Source organism: Xyrauchen texanus, chromosome 4, assembly GCF_025860055.1.
Source record: "Xyrauchen texanus isolate HMW12.3.18 chromosome 4, RBS_HiC_50CHRs, whole genome shotgun sequence".
In the NCBI taxonomy this organism is placed as follows: Eukaryota; Metazoa; Chordata; class Actinopteri; order Cypriniformes; family Catostomidae; genus Xyrauchen; species Xyrauchen texanus.
Genome location: NC_068279.1, coordinates 39,604,149 through 39,624,736, shown reverse-complemented (window position 1 = coordinate 39,624,736; position 20,588 = coordinate 39,604,149). Strand labels below are relative to the sequence as shown.

General features: G+C 47.5%; 1 protein-coding gene across 4 annotated transcripts in view; it reads right to left on the bottom strand.

The window, feature by feature from the left end:
• LOC127642966 (retinoic acid receptor RXR-alpha-B) overlaps nt 1-20,588 on the bottom strand; it is an 85,801-nt gene that overhangs the window by 24,193 nt on the left and 41,020 nt on the right. For all 4 annotated transcript variants that reach the window (XM_052125450.1, XM_052125451.1, XM_052125452.1 and 1 more), the window contains exon 3: nt 18,431-18,666. In XM_052125450.1, coding sequence (XP_051981410.1) covers nt 18,431-18,666 — 236 coding nt within the window. The remainder of the gene's footprint in view (nt 1-18,430; nt 18,667-20,588) is intronic.

The window sequence follows — 20,588 nt, the reverse complement described above, 5'->3', positions numbered from 1 at the left end:
GACTCCTCTGCCCCTGGCAGCGGCCCTGACCGCTCCAGGCGGTCAGTTATGAGCCCTTCTCCCCTCGCAGTCGGCGGCCGTTCCTCTGCTTCCAGGCGGCCGGGCTCCTCGTCCCCCGGCAGATGGCCGCGGCTGCTCCGATAGGGTGGACGGTAGTGGCGAGAATTCTACTACGGTGTATCCCTCCTATTTCCTGGATTTCGGCACCAGTGTAACGCAGTTCAATGGAAAGGAGGAGGCGAGAATCAGCTTGTCAATATAAATAATATTTTAATGCTTAACTTAAACAAAAGTCAAACACACACACACATGATGGACATGTCTGAAAACGATCTCTCTCTCCTGCACCATCCTCCACAGTCGGCCTGTATCCCTCTCGGAGGCTTGATTAGCCTGATAAGGGACCGGGTGTGTAGAATCACGACTGTAGAATCACGCCCCGCCCTCCACCCTGCCACAGAAGGTAACAGTAACACAAATATATATAGTATATACAGTAAATATACACTGGTGGCCAAAGGTTTTGAATAATGTACAGATTTAGCTGTTTTGGAAGGAAATTGGTACTTTAATTCCCCAAAGTGGCATTCAATTGATTACAAAGTATAGTCTGGACATTACTGATGTAAAAAAACAGCACCATCACTATTTGATCAAATCTAGACAGGCCCCATTTCCAGCAGCCACCATTTCATACCTTATCCTTGAGTAATCATGCTAAACTGCTAATTTGATACTAGAAAATCCCTTGCATTATATCAAACACAGTTGAAAGCTATTTGGTTTGTTAAATGAGCTTAAGATTGTCTTAGTGTTTGTTTTTGAGTCGCCATAGTATACAGTAGACTGGCGTGTCTTAAGGTCAATATTAGGTCCAAAATAGCAAAAAACTAAAAAAACCAGCTTTCTCTAGAAACTCATCAGTCAATCATTGTGCTGAAGAATGAAGGCTATACAATGCTTGAAATAGCCAAACAACTGAAGATTTCATACAAAGGTGTACACTACAGTCTTCAAAGACAAAGGACAACTGTCTCTAACAAGGACAGAAAGAGATGTGGAAGGCCAGATTTACAACTAAACAAGAGGATAAGTACATCAGAGTCTCTAGTTTGAGATATAGATGCCTCACATGTCCTCAGCTGACAGCTTCATTGAATTCTACCCGCTCAACACCAGTTTTTTTTAGTTTTGTTTAGTGTTCGCCACACCCCAAACGCGCTGTGGTACCCACATTGTCAAAAAAAGAGCGGTTTCTCACATTATTTTCTCTTCTCCTCCGTGAGGCGAAGTCATGTGCTGCTTGTCCTATGTGAGTTCACGAACCTGTGAACTTTGGATGTCCTTCCTCTCTAGCCCTGTGGCTCCTGAATTTGCCGGAGGAATTCACATCCAGACCCACTAAGGGTGCTAATAAGCCTTGTAATGGGATAGGTGCCGGTTACTCCGGTACCCCCTGTGATGTATTTTCTACGATACCATCTCCCTGTTGGCAGACACGTCTCCATTGGGCAGAGCTCTCTCTACCCCCGGTCGCTGTGTTTGTAGAGCTCCTCCCCTTCAAGGCAGGACCTACCACCGCGCCACTTCCTTGTGCGGCTGGTGAGACCATGTGTCGTATTGTAACATGTTACCTCCCCTTCGGGCAGGATCTGGCCTCCACAGGGTCTCTCCCCCTGAAAGAATAGGAAAGGAAGAGAACATCTTCCCCGATGCGTATAATAACGTTAGATGGCTCCAGCCGAATATAATACTCTGTGGAGAGAAAACATCAAGAGAAAAGGCCGCGGCTGGCACGGCCTGATCCCGTGCTAGTTACGTTGCTTCCCCCCTCAGGGGTGAGGGGAATTCATGATGTCTTGTGGAGGTTGGGGGAGGTTACTCAGCTACAACAGTACTCATAATATTACTCAAAAAATAATCTGATTACATTTCTTTCATATTGCTGTAATTGTATTACTTTAATGATTACATTGTCAAGTAATCAGTAATATGTAACAGATTACATAAAAAAATAACCCTCCCTACCCTGTAAATACTATATATATGTGTGTGTGTATAATACTGTTACTGACAGTTTTAGCACTCCAGAGTGGGATTTTTTGCCCTACAGGTAGAGAAAAGGCACATATAAACATGACCTAAATCTGTTTAATGAGATCCTAACAGCTCACCTCACGAGAAAATTCAACTCAAATGTTAAATACAATAAATCAAAATTCAGTCTGATATACATTGACTGCAGGGTGTAGCATATTATGTTAGAAGTATAAAACCTGAAAACAACATAAGTACAGAAACAATTGTGATTGTTCAAGGTGGGGAATTTATGTTGTTAGACACTGGAACCCAGATACATACCAATATGCACACACACACCTGAACGTCTGTTTACAGTCACAAGCACCTGCATATGCACACATATAGTTCTACTGTCTTCTGCTACTGTAAGGCAGTCATGGCCTTTTTCTTTTGACATGTCCTCTCAAGTGGGGCATAATCTATTTTAAGGGGGCTCCTGTCAAACTGTGCTGGGAACACAAGAGTGCACACACATACAACCCCATGATTTTGAGTAAACCTGCAGTTTAATATGTACCCAGGTTTTCTCTGTGCCAGTGGCAAGGTACTGTTAGCCTCTAGATTTAGACCAGGAGGCAGAGATCAGATTAACAGTCTTAACCGTAAGCCCTGAAATAGAATCACCAACCCCACTTCTATACTCTCCAGGATCAGCAATTAAGAGCTATCCCTAAATATGCACAAAAAAGCAACCAGAAACATTAAAAACCTAGAGAACCATTAAAAACCTAGAGAAATGTAGGAATCAGGAGCATCATGCACCTATTTTTAAAGGGATACCAGTGGTGGTACTGGCTTACTTGGTGCCCTAGATGATAAGACATAACACCCCTCCTATGTCAACTTGAAATTTGCAGTCTCAAAAAGATCAGTGCTTCCAGGCAATGCAGGATCGCCTTAGCACCCAAACAATTTACCATCTTTCCAGTATTCTCTCTGTCTCTGAGTGTGTGCTTCCAGAATTGCTCTATTCAGCCATATTTGGTCTAATCAATCAACATGATCACATGGGAAATCAACATGGCGCTTCTGAATGATCATGTACCCTGAAATCAAACTCGTTCAGCCGAATAACTTACAAATGTCATCATTCATAATACAATGTTAAACGTAATATACAATTTTACCATTAATTATACTGTAAAAACATACTACATCTAAAACATTTTTACAACAAAAAATTTTACTGTAAAATTACATGTATTGCCTTTTTAAATATATTATAATTTCTTACCATAACAATCGACGTTTGTTTACTGTAGCATTTTTACAGTTTTTACCAAAACATTACAGATATGTTTTTGCAGTGTACAATTAATATAACATGCATTCCTTTTGACTGTATTACATAATTTACATAAAAATTACAACTTGCTTTTAGTGCCATCCAGAGGACATTTCACCTGAAAACAGGTCAACAATACTTCCATTTTCTGCCACTGGGGGCCGTGGTTTGAATTCCGGTTACACGGACATATTAATGTAGCGGAACTTTTGCCCTACTGTTGCCGAAATCACAGCATGATCAGTCTGCATCAACTGAGAATGCAAAAAAATCGACATCATTGATCCCAATGGTCAACCAAAAAATTATTTAGTAAGTATAAGACATGTTCGTCTAGTAGTAGCCTACAATTTTCATTTTATGTGTAGGGTACCTGGATTCGAATCCTGTTAAACATTTCATCTTTTTTTAGTAAACAAGGGAAAATTGCAACTGATCAACTTGCATTTTCATTGTAATTAAAAGAGCTGCTTTGAAATGTATATCTTAACTTCATACATGTTTCAAGCAACAGGAAGGTGGGTAGATGATGACAGAATTTATAGTTTAAAACAAATTATATATATATATATATATATATATATATATATATATATATATATAATGTGAATGTATGACAACTTAAATTCAAAGGAACAGATAGTTTTTGTTTTTTTGGTTGCTTGCAATTTGCATTCAAAATCCACTTTGCTCAAATATCAGTATGAAATGGCATAATGCTTCAGTAAGGAATAACTAGGAAGTAGCATGACATTCCATACAACACATCCCTAATCAGGCTGGGAAAATATTTCAGTCATGAGGACATAAAGAATGACTGACATGCCCACTACCCTTTAAAAAGTCTATGAATACTACATGAAAATTGCCAGGTAGTTGAGAGAGAAAATGTCCACAGGAACCGTGTAAGACACATGACATGTGCCATGTTTTCATCTCATGGCTGTTACCTTTGCAGTGCTTTAAGAATTATTTAATCTGCCTGCATATTAGTTTTGGATATGTTTATGTAGTCATGAGATGCTTCGCAGGTCAATCTCTGACTATGCATATTCCTCAAAAATTGTCTGTACCCTGAAATACGATAACATTTCTGCATATGATGTATCAACATTTATCTTAAAACTGATGTGAGTTATGATGGGGGACTTATTGCAATGGTGCTGGAGGTTCTATCCTAACAATTACATTCTAGACAGTATTTAAAAAATTCCCCAAAACATTGACTTTTCCAACATTTTCTCATTGATTTAGGGGAAAGATGGTTAAATGGTTAAAAGGAGTTGAGAATACTTCAGTCTTGTTGATGGCTGAAAGCATAATCAAATTAGTTCACTGTAACCCGGACACACACACACAAGATGAGACAGTCACAATGTCGGATGAAAACTGCTTTATTAAATAAAAGCAGTCCAGGCAAAAGTACAAACAAGGGGCAACTCCAGTGAAGAGTAGTCGTGGGAAGCGTAGGGTTAGAAGCCGGGGAATCAAAGAGATAACAAGGGGGGAAAATCCAATGAGGGAGGTGAACGATAGCGGGGAAAACAGTTAACAACTAGGGCGAGGAACAAGACGAGACTAGCGGGAACGAAGACAGGGGGACGAGAGGAATGGGGGGCTGGCAAGCTAAGAGGAAACGAATCAGTGGGGAGGTCAAAACTAGACGAGACTAGCAGGGGCAAAACTAGACGAGACTAGCGGGGGTCAAAACACGGGAATCTAAATACAATAACCAACCCCCGTGAAACGGAAGTGCTGGGTATTTATAGGGGAAGGTGCAGGTGTAAACAATGAAAGGTGACGAGATGAGTGCAGGTGAAACTAATGTGTGGGGATCGGAAGCGCGTGAGTGCAGGTGAAACTAATGTGTGCGGATTGGAAGCGCGTGAGTGCAGGTGGTCATAATGTTCAGGCTGAAGCGCGTGAGAAGCGAGCATGAGTCAGAGGGGGGAGATAGTTTACGAGCGAGAGCTCGTAATAGCAAAACTGGGCGTGGAAGCCTGAGGGAGGAAAAAGAGCGTACGAGCTCAAGGGGGCGGAGCGAGGGAGCGGGAAGCGAGCACGCTCGCGGAGTGTATGTGTGCGTGCTCGAGGAAGCGGAGATGGGGCAGAGGAAAGGGGTTCATGACAGTACTCCCCCCTCTGAATAGGACGGCTCCTGACGGCCGCACTCGGCTGCAAGGAGCGCGAGGGAACAGAACGAGCGTGTGAGCTTGGGGGGACAGAACGAGCGTGTGAGCTCGGGGGGACAGAACGAGCGTGTGAGCTCGAGGGGACAGAACGAGCGTGTGAGCTCGAGGGGACAGAACGAGCGTGTGAGCTCGAGGGGACAGAACGAGCGTGTGAGCTCGAGGGGACAGAACGAGCATGTGAGCTCGCGGGGGACAGAACGAGCGTGTAAGCTCGAGGGGGCAGAAGGCACAAAAGGGAAATGAAACAGTCCATGGGGGTCAATGGGCAGTTCAAGGCAAGGTCAGGGGGAACATAGTGGACAGGCGGGTGGTCGGGAGGTCTAGGGGGCAGCCATAGGGCAGAGACTGGGTCAGGAGGTCTGGAAGGCGACTGGAGGACAGGGACTGGGTCCGGGGTCTGGAAGGTGACCACCGGACAGGAATAGGGTCCGGAGGTCTGGAAGGCGACTGGAGGACAGGGACTGGGTCCGGGGGTCTGGAAGGTGACCACCGGACAGGAATAGGGTCCGGAGGCCAGGGAAGAGGCCACAGGACAGGTAGAGGGTCAGGAAGTCCGGGCTGAGCCGAGAAAGGCGGAGCCGTCAGAGGCGGCACCGTAGGTGGCTCTGGAGCTGGGGTCCTGGAAGGCTCTGGAGGTGGAGCCAACGGAGGCTTTAGGGGCGAAGGCCTGGAGGGCTCTAGAGGTGGAGCCGAGGAAGGCTTTAGGGGCGAAGGCCTGGAAGGCTCTGGAGGTGGAGCCGAAGGAGGCTTTAGGGGCGAAGGCCTGGAAGGCTCTGGAAGTGGAGCCGAAGGAGGCTTTAGGGGTGAAGGCCTGGAAGGCTCTGGAGGTGGCGCCGTAGGAGGCTCCAGAGGTGAAGCCCTGGAAGGCTCTGGAGGCAGCACCGAGGGAGGTGATGCCGTGGGAGGTGGCGCCGTAGAAGGCTCCAGGAGTGAAGCCCTGGTAGGCTCTGGAGGCAGAGCCGGGGGAGGTGGCGCCGTAGAAGGCTTGGGAGGCGGAGCCACAGGAGGCTCGGGAGGCGAAGCTCTAGAAGGCTCTGGAGTCTTAGGGAGCAGAGCCGTAGGAGGCTCGGGTGGTGGAGCCGTGGAAGGCTCAAGAGGCGGAGCCCTAGGAAGCTCTGGAGTCTTTGGGAGCAGAGCCATGAGAGGCTCAGGAGGTGGAGCCGTAGGAGGCTCTGGAGGGGGAGCCGTAGGAGGCTCGGGAGGCAGAGCCATAGGAGCCTCTAGTGGCCGAACCCTGGAAGGCTCGAGAGGCTTGAGGGGGGGAGCCATGAAAGACTCGAGAGACGAAGCCCTGAGAGGCTTGAGAGGAGGAGGAGCCCTGAAAGACTCGAGAGGGGAAGCCCTGAGAGGCTTGAGAGGGGGAGGAGCCCTGAGAGACTGAAGAGGCGAAGCCGTGAGAGGCTTGAGGGGTGGAGCCATGAAAGACTCGAGGGGCGGAGCCCTGAGAGGCTCGAGGGGAGGAGGAGCCCTGAGAGGCGGAGGAGCCCTGAGAGACTCGAGAGGCAAAGCCGTGAGAGGCTTGAGGGGCGGAGCCATGAAAGATTCGAGGGATGGAGCCCTGAGAGACTCGAGAGGCGAAGCCGTGAGAGGCTTGAGGAGTGGAGCCATGAAAGACTCGAGGGATGAGCCCTGAAAGACTCGAGAGGCGAAGCCGTGAGAGGCTTGAGGGGTGGAGCCATGAAAGACTCGAGGGATGGAGCCCTGAAAGACTCGAGAGGCGAAGCCGTGAGAGGCTTGAGGGGAGGAGCCGTGAAAGACTCGAGGGATGGAGCCCTGAGAGACTCGAGAAGTGAAGCCGTGAGAGGCTTGGAAGGAGGGGGAGCCCTGAGGGACTTGAGAGGTAGAGCTCTGGGAGGCTCGTGAGGAGGAGCCCGAGGAGGCTCGAGAGGATGAGCCCTGGGAGGCTCGAGAGGAGGAGCCCTGGGAGGCTCGAGAGGAGGAGCCCGGGAGGGCTCTGAGGGGCGAGCAGAGGCTGACTGAGCCGTGGTAGACTCTGAGGGCGGAGCAGAGGCCGGCAGAGTCGTGGAAGACTCTGGGGTGGAGCAGAGCCCGGCAGAGCCGTGGGAGACTCTGGGGGCGGAGCAGAGCCCGGCAGAGCCGTGGGAGACTCTGGGGGTGGAGCAGAGCCCGGCAGAGCCGTGGGAGACTCTGGGGGCGGAGCAGAACCCGGCAGAGCCGTGGGAGACTCTGGGGGCGGAGCAGAACCCAGCAGAGCCGTGGGAGACTCTGGGGGCGGAGTAGAACCCGGCAGAGCCGTGGGAGACTCTGGGGGCGGAGCAGAACCCGGCAGAGCCGTGGAAGACTCTGGGGGCGGAGCAGAACCCGGCAGAGCCGTGGAAGACTCTGGGGGCGGAGCAGAACCCGGCAGAGCCGTGGAAGACTCTGGGGGCGGAGCAGAACCCGGCAGAGCCGTGGAAGACTCTGGGGGCGGAGCAGAACCCTGGCTCGTTGGCCGTGGCAGGCATAGGCGCTGGCTCGTTGGCCGTGCCAGGCTTCGAGGCTGGGGATGTGACAGGCTTCGGGGCTAGGGCCGTGTAAGGCTTCGGGGCTAGGGCCGTGTAAGGCTTCAAGATGGGGGCCGTATAAGGCTTCAAGACGGGGGCCGTGTAAGGCTTCAAGACGGGGGCCGTGTAAGGCTTCAAGAAGGGGGCCGTGGTAGGCTTCGAGACGGGGGCCGTGGTAGGCTTCGAGACGAGGGCCGTGGTAGGCTTCGAGACGAGGGCCGTGGTAGGCTTCGAGACGGGGGTCTTGGTGTGGAGCGCTGGTTCAGTGTCTGCCTCCCCCACAGTGAACGAGGAACCAGCGTACAGTAGGGCGAGGTCAATAAACTGAACCAGGTTGAGGGGGCAGCGACCACCAGGCATTAATGATGAGGTTGGCTCATTCAGTCCACATTGAAAAATGGTCTTCAGAGCCACCTCATTAAAATTCACCTGGTACGCCAGGACACAAAAATCCATAATATAAGCCTCCACGGTTTGGCTCCCTGACGCAAACCCACGAAGTTGGGCCACTGGGTCCATAATGTCGAGGGCGGGGTTATGGGTTACACAACCGCTGCCTCGCATAAAAACCCCTTGGTCAGCGTCTGAAGAGCCGAAAAACCTCTCCGGGGGTGGAGAGCTCACGGCGCTCGGACATGCATAGGACACATAAACGGGCTCAGGTGCAGACACAGGTGAAACCGGGTGAAATAAATCAGAAACAGCGCATACCTGCTGCCCCTGGGCCGTGAGCGCGTGGTCATCACTCCCAGCTGCAACTCCGCGCACAGAACGCGGCGCGACAATCCGCTCTATTGAGCTGCGCGAATCGTCCGCGCGAAACATTGTGACTGTCTGCGGTGAGGTTGGTTATTCTGTAACCCGGACACACACACACAAGATGAGACAGTCACAATGTCAGATGAAAACTGCTTTATTAAATAAAAGCAGTCCAGGCAAAAGTACAAACAAGGGGCAACTCCAGTGAAGAGTAGTCGTGGGAAGCGTAGGGTCAGAAGCCGGGGAATCAAAGAGATAACAAGGGGGGAAAATCCAATGAGGGAGGTGAACGATAGCGGGGAAAAAAGTTAACAACTAGGGCGAGGAACAAGACGAGACTAGCGGGAACGAAGACAGGGGGACGAGAGGAATGGGGGGCTGGCAAGCTAAGAGGAAACGAATCAGTGGGGAGGTCAAAACTAGACGAGACTAGCAGGGGCAAAACTAGACGAGACTAGCGGGGTCAAACACGGAATCTAAATACAATAACCAACCCCCGTGAAACGGAAGTGCTGGGTATTTATAGGGGAAGGTGCAGGTGTAAACAATGAAAGGTGACGAGATGAGTGCAGGTGAAACTAATGTGTGGGGATCGGAAGCGCGTGAGTGCAGGTGAAACTAATGTGTGGGGATTGGAAGCGCGTGAGTGCAGGTGGTCATAATGTTCAGGCTGATGCGCTTTAGAAGCGAGCATGAGTCAGAGGGGGGAGATAGTTTACGAGCGAGAGCTCGTAATAGCAAAACCGGGCGTGGAAGCCTGAGGGAGGAAAAAGAGCGTACGAGCTCAAGGGGGCGGAGCGAGGGAGCGGGAAGCAAGCACGCTCGCGGAGTGTATGTGTGCGTGCTCGAGGAAGCGGAGATGGGGCAGAGGAAAGGGGTTCATGACATTCACATACATAATAAATTAACAAGCAAGTGGTTCTACAAGGACAGATCCTGCTTAGGTCTGATTAAAGGCCATTCATGTGTCCACTATTAGGAAGTACATGGACACATGAAGAGACTAACTGGATGCTTTAGTCCATGTATGTGTGTTTGCAGGGTTGGGGAGTGACGGAATACATGTAACGGGATTACGTATTTAAAATACAAAATATAAGTAACTGTATTCCACTACAGTTACAATTTAAATAATTGGTATTTACAATACAGTTACATTCAAAAAGTATTTTGATTACTGAAGAGATTAATTTGCATTTTATTGTCATTTGTTTCATTTAATATTTAGTCCTTTCATATGGAAAATATTTATACATATAAATGATGCGATACAAAGTGCATTTGAACAGCGTTGAAACACTTTCTTATGATGTGTTACATTCATACGAGCAGACAGAGAATAAGTTTGAAGTAAGTTTGGAGCAGAAGAAACAGAAATAAACTTCAGCTTCACGCTAAGCTAAAATGTTATTTATTGCCATTTTACATGCACAAGTTACCAGACATGATCATATTTTTTATCAAGAAAATTCACGTTGGATCATAATTTTTAAGACCTTTGATATTAGAGCAAAATTCATATTCTTGATAATTTTTGTATTGTTTTCCTGTAAAAATATATAAAAACCCTTAAAACTAGATCAGTTTGATTTATCTTGCTTTAGAAACAACACTGTATAAGATATTCATGTTTTCAGAGAATGTATTTTTAACATGTGTATTTTGTTTTACTGTACTGACAGTTTTAATAGTTAAAACACGTGAAAAAAATCTACCAGTGCTGAAGAAGTAATCCAAAGTATTTAGAATACATTACTGACCTTGAGTAATCTAATTGGATACATTACAAATGACATTTTACAGCATGTGTTCTGTAATCTTTAGTGGAATACACTTCAAAAGTAAAACTCCCAACCCTGTGTGTATGATGAGAGTTAACAGGATTTGACTGGGCTTTAAAAGAGATCTATTCTGACACATGCAACATGTCTTAACTGCACATTTTAACAGGCAAGCTCATTTCCTGTACGACTGGCTCTGACCAAGCCTCAAACGGGCCTCTTCTGAACCCATTTAGCATGGCAATAAAAATCAGAAAGCCCATGTGGCACACTAAGACCACATTTGACACTTTGCGGTAAGAGATCAAGCACACTGATAGGGCTAATGAGGATGAATGGGGGCCACAATGCCTTCTTCTTAAGCTCATAAGGCAACACCCCCCCCCCCACACACTAGGTAGCCAAATTAAAGTTGACTGACAAGAAACCTGTGTGGTATAAAGGGAAAAAAAATTAGGTCCATCGTTGTCATGTCCACAAAAACGTGTTTTTAATGGGAACTAGTTTACATTTTGGGGTAAGAGAGTGTGTGTGTGTGTGTGTGTGTGGTGGGGGTGGGGGTGGGGGGGGGGGCATAATGCTTCTCATGTGTTACGAGGGAAAAAAACATAAACCCTTCCCAATAACATGTTCATAATAAGTATACTGTGTGGTTTATCTTATACAGATATCAGTTCTCATATACCATACCATATCCACTGTCTTCCAATTAATTTAGAAAAGGGATAGGGAAGGCATTTGATATGACAAGAGTTACGCAAAATGTTTTCTATCATCTTAAACGACTCTGGAGGGCAGTCAATACTTTAACTGTGCCTTTTACTTTTACTGTATTTACTGTAATTCGCTGAGTCTACAGAGTACCGGCAGTATTTCTTGCGTACCACCACTTCTCAGAGTCTCCCGGTACTATTTAAAGTTTTTATTTAATGTAAGTCAGTGATTTGATGTGGCCCAGCAATAATTTTTATCTGACCTTCCAAATTAATTAGAATTAAATCGAAAAACATCTCTGCACAAAATTCAGCGGTGAGTTTAACACTCAACACGTGCAACAGCATCGGCAGTCGTCAAGCGATCCGTGGTCCAGTTCCGGAGAAGCGCGCATGTTTAAGCTGTCTGGCATAGTTAAGTTACACTTGAACAAGCAATTTTTGGGTGAGCACATTTTATTGCATCTTATTCAATCAAGTGTATTTATGCAAATTGTTTAGCTGTTGGGTGCAGTCAAAACTACGGACTTTACAAAAACAATCAAAGCTGTTAAAGTGATGTCAGCTTATATGCACAACCTTTTTTTTTACAAAAGGTAAATAGGTGGTGAAAACTGAACCATCAAAGAAAATACACAGGGAAATCTGCTTTTTGTTCTCCAAAATTTTTCTGTAGTCCTCATAAAAAGATTATGTGAAGCTGAAACATTGTGTTTGGTTCTGCATATACAGATGTGTATCTGCATTCACAATCCTGAACATCATCAATCAGTTTGTGTGTCTGGCTTCTGTGTGCAAATTAAATGTGCAGGACAAGGAAGGCAAATTTTCCCCTCATTGACTTAGAGGATACTAAAGAAACATTTATTTTGTGTAAATTATATTTAGCCATTGTTCTCTTATTTGGATTGATATAGTCAAAGATACAGACATTAGCTCATCAAAATATATTTGATACAAAAAAGTTTTCGTGAACAATAACGCTAGCCTACATTATATGTTTTTTATTTTCATAGTAAAGTTAATCAAAACCTTTTTGTTAGTTAAGGGTGTGAGGTCATGTTTGTTCTTCAGCCAAATCAGATAAATTCCAGGAACTTACGGCCAGAACTTTAATGTAATTAAATACTATTTTAATGGAAATAAATGTATATTATTATCAGTTTTGTTTTTTCATGTTAACATGTTAGTTAAAATAAAAGCGTGAAGTAAGATAAATATGGAAAAGAAGTTTGGTCCAAGTTCAGTTTTCATCTGAAGTATTGAAGAGCCCTGCCTAGAGTAAAAAACCCCACAAACATATGTTGAGAACAAAAACAGTCCCAGAGTATATTTTATTTATCCCAAAATGTTTAATAAATAATAAAGTTTAATACTAACAAAGGAGAGTACCTACACTTTTTTCTTCCACTTCAAGCACTGTTTAGAATTATTTTCAAGCTAGTAAGATGAATTTATTAGTTTTCATTAAATAATTTTTAAGTGCTCTATCTGGGTTAATGTATTGTATTAACTTTTGTTCCCCTTCTGTCGCTCTCTCAACGTTGTGTCGGAGAAGCGACACTAGGGGTCTCTCTTGAGCGCCGATATTCACCTCTGATCTTATTGAAAAGGGCCAATGGAAGTTGGCAGTCAGTATTTGCATACCCCGCCCCCGGACATATGGGTATTTAAGCGGGGCAAATACGGGAGTTCATTCAAAAAATTTCTTCGGAGCCAATGGTCTGTCTGTTTGCTGCGAGTTACACGCCACTTAAACGTTCCTGTTTTCCTCTGACGATCTGCATGCACTCCGCAGGCGGCGCACGCCCCCTGTCTAATGAACCCCCTCCAGGACCCGGAAGGCTCCCAAGCGTTCCTGAGACAGCCGACCCAGAGCCGAAGACGTTAGCTCCGGAGGTGGTAAGACCGCTCCGTCCCCCGGTGGAGGGCCGGGACGAAAATCCTTTGTTTTTTCATTTGCCACACCCCCTGACGGGGGCTGTGGTACCCACATTCTCAATAAAAGAGCTATTTCCTTTGCCTCTGGGTCACCTGGCTCGCAAATGCCGCTTTCACGGCAATGTGCTTTCAGATCACAACAGTCCCGGTACACCGGACGCGGCGATCCCGCCTTCCGCCTGCCCACGACTGTCCCCCGGCTGGCCGGTTCAGACGAGTCCAGAGGACGCCAACACCAGACCTCCTCCTCAGTCAAGAACCCGCCCCCTGCCGGGCGCGCGGAGCAAGGTAAGTGCTTTGAGTCTATTCTCAGCACCTCAGCCTCAGGCCGCAACGAAGCCGCCCGACGCTGCATTACCTGTTCCGTCCCGCTGCGAGGCCCCGCCGGGTACGTCCAAAATACTCGTCCCTTTGGTGCCCCTAGTGCAGAGCTGGGAAGCATGGCTTTCGCTTCCCAACGCATCACGCTGGCTGCACTGGACCATTCGACTCGGTTACGCAATTCAGTTTGCTCGGCTCCGCCCCCTTCAGGGCGTCCGCTTTCCGCAGTACACGGCGAGCACGCCAGTTCCCTGCGCACGGAAATCATGACCCTCTTAGCCAAGGGCGCGGTAGAGCCCGTCCCTCCAACCGAAATGAGGAAGGGTTTCTACAGCCCTTACTTCATTGTACCCAAGAAAGGCGGCGGCTTACGACCAATCCTGGACTTGCGAGTTTTCAATCGGGCCTTGATAAAACTCCCGTTTAAAATGCTTACGCAGATAAATATTCTGGCTGGCGTTCAGCATCTAGATTGGTTCGCAGCGGTGGACCTGAAGGACGCGTACTTCCACGTCTCAATTCTGCCACGACACCGACCCTTCTTATGGTTCGCGTTCGACGGCCAGGCGTTTCAGTACAAAGTCCTTCCCTTCGGCCTGTCTCTGTCCCCTCGCGTCTTCACGAAAGTCGCAGAGGCGGCCCTTGCCCGGCTACGAGTAGCCGGCATCCGCATTCTCAACTACCTCGACGACTGGCTCATCCTAGCACACTCTCGAGAGTTACTATGCACACACAGAGACCAGGTGCTCCGGCACCTCAGCCGCTTGGGGCTTCAGGTCAACTGGGAAAAGAGCAAGCTCAATCCGGTTCAGAGCATCTCTTTTCTCGGGTTGGAGTTAGACTCAGTCTCAATGACAGCACGTCTCACGAGCGAGCGTGCTCAGTCAGTGCTGGACTGCCTCACTTCCTTCAAGCCAGGCACAGTGGTCCCTCTAAAACTTTTCCAGAGGCTCCTGGGGCATATGGCGTCCTCACGGCGGCAGCGCGCTGGGGTTGATGCATATGAGACCACTCCAGCACTGGCTCCAGACTCGAGTCCCGAGACAAGCATGGCACCGCGGCACGCATCGGGTAAGGATCACCCCCGCCTGCCTCAAAACACTCCGACCCTGGACAGACCTCTGCTTTTTACGGGCAGGAGTGCCCCTGCAGCAGGTGTCCCGATGCGTCCTGGTCACAACCGACGCCTCCCGGTCCGGGTGGGGTGCCGTGTGCAGCGGGCATGCAGCAGCGGGGCATTGGAAAGGGGCCCCGCTGCGTTGGCACATCAATTGCCTGGAGTTGCTGACCGTCCTTCTTGCTCTCAGGAAGTTCCTCCCGTTAGTTCAGGACAAACATGTCCTCGTGAGATCGGACAGCACCACGGTGGTGGCGTACATAAATTGCCAAGGAGGCGTACGCTCCCGCCACATGTCACAACTCGCCCGCCGTCTCCTCCTGTGGAGCCAGCAGCGACTCAAGTCGCTGTGTGCCACTCACATCCCCGGCAAGCTCAACGTCGTAGCGGACGCGCTATCACGACAAAGCCTGCCCGGCGGGGAGTGGAGGCTTCACCCCCAGTCGGTCCAGCTGATTTGGGAACGGTTTGGCAAGGCCTAGGTAGACTTGTTCGCCGCCCAGGAAACCTCCCACTGCCCGCTCTGGTACGCCCTAACAGAGGCTCCCCTTGGGACAGACCGCTGGCACACAGCTGGCCCTTGGGGCTGCGCAAGTACGCATTTCCCCCAGTGAGCCTTCTTGCACCGGTGCTGTGCAAGGTCAGGGAGGACGAGGAGCAAGTCACGTTGGTGGCCCCCTACTGGCCCACTCGGACTTGGTTCTCTGAACTCAGGCTCCTCACGACAGCTCCTCCCTGGCGAATTCCCCTGAGAAAGGACCTCCTCTCTCAGGGACGGGGGACGCTCTGGCACCCGCGCCCAGACCTCTGGAACCTCCACGTCTGGTCCCTGGACGGAATGCAGAAGAGCTAGCCGGCTTACCGGCGACCGTTTTGAATACCATCAACCAAGCCAGAGCCCCCTCTACCAGGCACCTTTACGCCCTAAAGTGGCGCTTGTTCGCAGATTGGTGTTCTTCCCGAGCCGAAGACCCGCAGAGATGCGCGATAAGGTCAGTGCTTCTGTTCCTACAGGAGAGGCTGGACAGGAGGCTGTCCCCGTCCACCCTCAAGGTGTATGTTGCCGCTATCGCCGCCCACCATGATCCTGTAGACGGCAAGTCTTTGGGTAAGCACGACCTGATCCTCTGGTTCCTGAGACGCGCCCGGAGGTTGAATCCCTCCCGGCCAGGCCTAGTTCCCTCCTGGGATCTCTCGGTAGTCTTGGCAGGACTCCAGAGACCTCCCTTCGAGCCGCTCGAATCAGTTGGACTCAGGGCCCTCTCTCTTAAGACGGCCCTGCTGATCGCTTCGCCTCCATTAAGAGGGTCGGGGACCTGCAAGCGTTCTCTGTCAGCGACACTTGCCTGGAGTTCGGTCCGGCAGATACGTCTGTGATCCTAAGACCGCGACCGGGCTATGTGCCCAAGGTTCCTACCACACCATTTCGAGATCAGGTAGTGAACCTGCAAGTGCTGCCCCGGGAGGAGGCAGACCCAGCCCTTTCGTTGCTGTGTCCAGTGCGCGCCCTGCACATTTACCTGGACTGCACACAGAGCACCAGACGCTCTGAGCAGCTCTTTGTCTGCTTTGGGGGACGGCAGAAAGGGAATGCCGTCTCCAAGCAGAGGCTCGCCCACTGCCGTGCCCCTACCCTTGCGGGTCCGAGCTCACTCAACAAGGGGTGTTGCGTCCTCGTGGGCACTGGCCAAGGGCACCTCCCTAGCAGACATCTGTAGAGCCGTGGGTTGGGCAACACACAACACCTTCGCGAGGTTTTACAACCTCCGCGTTGAGTCGGTTGTGTCTCCTGTTTTCTCAGGTCCGAGCCTGTAGAACTCGGTAACACGTAGACCGACCAGCCAGGTGGATCGCTTGCGCCCAGCGCCCTTTTCCTGACGTCAAGGTAAAGTAGTGCGCCTTCTTTCCAGGGCGCCCCACTCCGAGTCGGGCACCTGGTCGATTCCTCCCCAGCCCTCCGGGTCCGCGGTTCAGCGGAGGAACTCGCCAACCCAAGCCACTGCGGGTACCCTGATGGCTACCCTGTACTGGTATAGGTGCTCCACAGGTAAGGCCTCCTGCTCGGACTCCCCCTGTGTGTAATTCCACGGTTCTGTCCCCTTACGAGCAGACCCCCGTGTCTCCCTTAGGCAGTTACAGCTGCCTCGGTCGCCGTGCTGTAGCAACTCCCCCTTTCGAGGCTGGATCTACCACTGCACCATACTTTCCACACGAGCCCTAAGACGGCCGTGTGACGTGTCTACCACTTTTCCTCCCCAAGAAAAAGGGCAGGTGTGGTCTCCGCGAGGGTCTGGGTAAGACCCCTTCCCTATATGCGTGTAAGGGCCCCGGCCGTGATTGCTCTATGCGAGAAACATTGAGAGAAAAGAGGCCCAGCCAGGCTGGCCCGTTCCCATGTTGGCAAACATCGCCTTGTTCTCCTCCCAGGGTAACTAGAAGGACTCCGATGTTCTTATGGGGCATTGGGGAAGGGTACGTGCAGCCAGGTACAGACGATGCGTGGCACTGGATAAAATCCCTGCCCGCCTCTGTATCGGCGGTCCACGTACAAGGTTCAGCGCATGGCAAGATTGGAATGGGTCCCCTAGTGTCGCTTCTCCGACACAGCGTGGAGAGAGCGACAGAAGGGAACGTTTGGTTACGTATGTAACCTCCGTTCCCGAGGGAGGGAACGACACGTTGTGTCTTTCCTCCGCCATGTCGCTGAACCGAGCCACTGTTGTGGCCGGACCATTTCGGCTCCTCAGAAAAATCCTGAATGAACTCCCGTATTTGCCCGGCTTAAATACCCGTATGTCCGGGGCGGGTATGCAAATACTGACTGCCAACTCCCATTGGCCCTTTTCAATAAGATCAGAGGTGAATATCGGCGCTCAAGAGAGACCCCTAGTGTCGCTTCTCCGACACAACGTGTCGTTCCCTCCGTCGGGGAACAGAGGTTACATACGTAACCAAATGTTTTCTTTGCTAATGCCAAAGTATGTCCCTATAACTAAATAAAAATGAATCTGTACCTCTAAAAAGTGGCATTTTATTAATCTCAAAAGTATTCCCACACCACAGATTTCAGTTTTTCATCTATTTGTTATTAAATAAAATCCAATCATAAAGCCTATACTACGTGTGTGTGTGTCTTTACGGGCTCTTTAAAAAAAATCTTCAATGCCCAAACATATAGCAGTATTGTCAAACACTGAGAATCTGTTTACTAATTGTGCCAATTAATACAATTCTACAAGCAGAAAGACTTGAATTTATAAGATGTTCTAATAATAAACTGAAAACAATTTCACATTGTAGCATACAAGAGAAGCTCATTCAAATATAATTTTTATTTCTAAAAAACACTGAACTGTCTGATTGATAAAATTAATATAAAAGAATAAAGATTCCAAAAAAACGTGTGTTTGTGTGCCTGTGAGTGATTTTGTGCACCATGAAATTACGCAATCAAACAATGACAAATCAGTCAAGACACATATACAGTAGATAAATAGATCTTCAATTTCCATAAGAGTTCCGGTCAAGTTTGAGTCAATTTAGCCAACTCAGCAGGACATTTTAAGTGCACATGTTCAGTCAAAGAACACATTGAAAAAATACTGATCAGTTGCATTCCTTAGAAAGAATATTCAATAACACACAGTGAACACTGTCAGTGAGACACTGAAGTACTGCTGCCCACAGCAATTCAAGCAGAACCTGAAAGAAACTTTGAGTCCATTAGTGTGTTACCTGTGGGCTAAGGCTCGGTCGGAAGGTCATGCTGGTGGAGGACGAGCCGCTCATTGACGGGTGGCCCACGGACGAGCTGATGAGAGGGAAGGGTGAGGGCAGGCCGTTGATGGGCGAGTGGAGTTGACCTGGGCTGGAGTTCATGGCGGAGGGGCTGAGCATGGGCTGGTGTAGAGGGTGGTTACTGATGCCTCGGTGACATGTGGAGGAGCTGAGAGGAGAAAGACCAGTGGATTCTGGAGGACAGAAAAGAGACAGTGTAACTACACACGTAAAATGTCAGGAATATTTTGCTTTGAGAAACAATGGCATTTTTCAATAAACAGTTACATTTATTAATGATAATAATCAGAATCAGATGCAATTCTTAAGTAATATTAGCCTAACCATGGGCTGTTTACGGTTGCCAAGCAACATATACATATGGTGCATACATATTTAGAATTTAATTGATGTGCAGATTTTTTTTATAGCTTGAACATATGAACATGGGTAATCCAATTGGATTTTACAGTCAAAACTACTATACTTTACTGTAAAATGCATCTTATGATTTCAAATAATATCTATTTACTGTTTGGGGTCTTTTACATTCTCTGTATCCATCTGTTTGTGTACAGGTTTGGCTACACTTGTGAGGGTCAAATATTTTAAAATATCCTTACAAATATAGTGAAACATGTTGAAAACCAATTTGTGAAGACATTTTCAGCAGTTTCCACTCTTTGAATGGCTCATAAATCAGCCAAATCATGCTTTGCTTTAATATACTGATATCAACAGGTGTCAGTCAGGGTTAGGTTTAAGATTTAGCAAAAATCCTCATTACCTCTGTAAAAATAAAATAAATAATAATAATAAAAAAACACTGTGTATATGAGAGGTCCTTACTAATATTGTGAAACCAATGTGAGTGTATGTGTGTTTGTTCTTCTATATGTACAGATATATTCCCTACTCAGCGTTGTGTTGACAGAGCCAGCTCTGATAACACAGTGGACACAACTTGCCTTTTTTTTTTTTTTTTTTTTTTTTTGCATATAGAGGAAATGCATGCTGAGAAAACACAGAGGGCCTAATCACTTATCCCTGCTTTCTTATACAGCTACAAGACCTTGACTGAAATGAAAACACTCTTTTCATACATGCAGCAGTGCTAAACACATCTCAGGAAGATCTGAGGTCAATGTCCAAGAGTCATAAACTATTGTACTGAAATCTCAGCTTTATGAGAATGCCATTAGAGCTTCTCTGAGGAAAGAAGGTTTCTAGAATTATTTTTATTTATTTTGTTGGAAGGTAAAACCACAATCATGTTCTTGTTCTTAAAATCAGAGTTCCTCTTGTTCTTTTTTTAACACTGTGTTCTAACCAGTCATGACGCAACAAGTTTCCAATGGCAAATTATTCGTTTTTCCACATCAAAAACGATAATGTTGTGTGACACCATATAACCGTTGCCACATCATATGGATATTGGATCATATTTGATGTGTAATACTCTTACAGTACATGAAGCAGGACTTTGGATAAATGAGATTTTTCTGTGGACAACAACCAATAACCAAATAAACTTGACCTAAAAATAGTTGGTAGGTGCTAAATTAATTACTTTGACCAAACGAAAACTTACATAGGTGGCCAAAAGTTTGGAATAATGTACAGACTTTGCTGTTTCTGAAGGAAATTGTTTTTTTAATTCACCCATTTCCAGCAGCCATAACTCCAACAACTTATCCTTGAGTAAATTATGCTAAATTGCTAATTTGTTACTAGAAAATCCCTTGCATTATATCAAACACAGTTGAAAGCTATTTGGCTTGTTAAATGAAGCTTAACATTGTCTTTGTGTTTGTTTTTGAGTTGACACAGTATGCAATATACTGGCATGTCTTAAGGTCAAAAATGGCAAAAAAAGAAACAGCTTTCTCTAGAAATATGAATCAATCATTGTTTTGAGCAATGAATGCTATACAATGCTTGAAAAGATTTCATACAAAGTGTACATTACAATCTTCAAAGACAAAGGACATCTGGCTCTAACAAGGACAGAAAGAGACACGGAAGGCAAGATGTACACTAAACAAGAGGATAAGTACATCAGAGTCTCTAGTTTGAGACTAGCCTTACATGTCCTGAGCTGACAGCTTCAATGAAT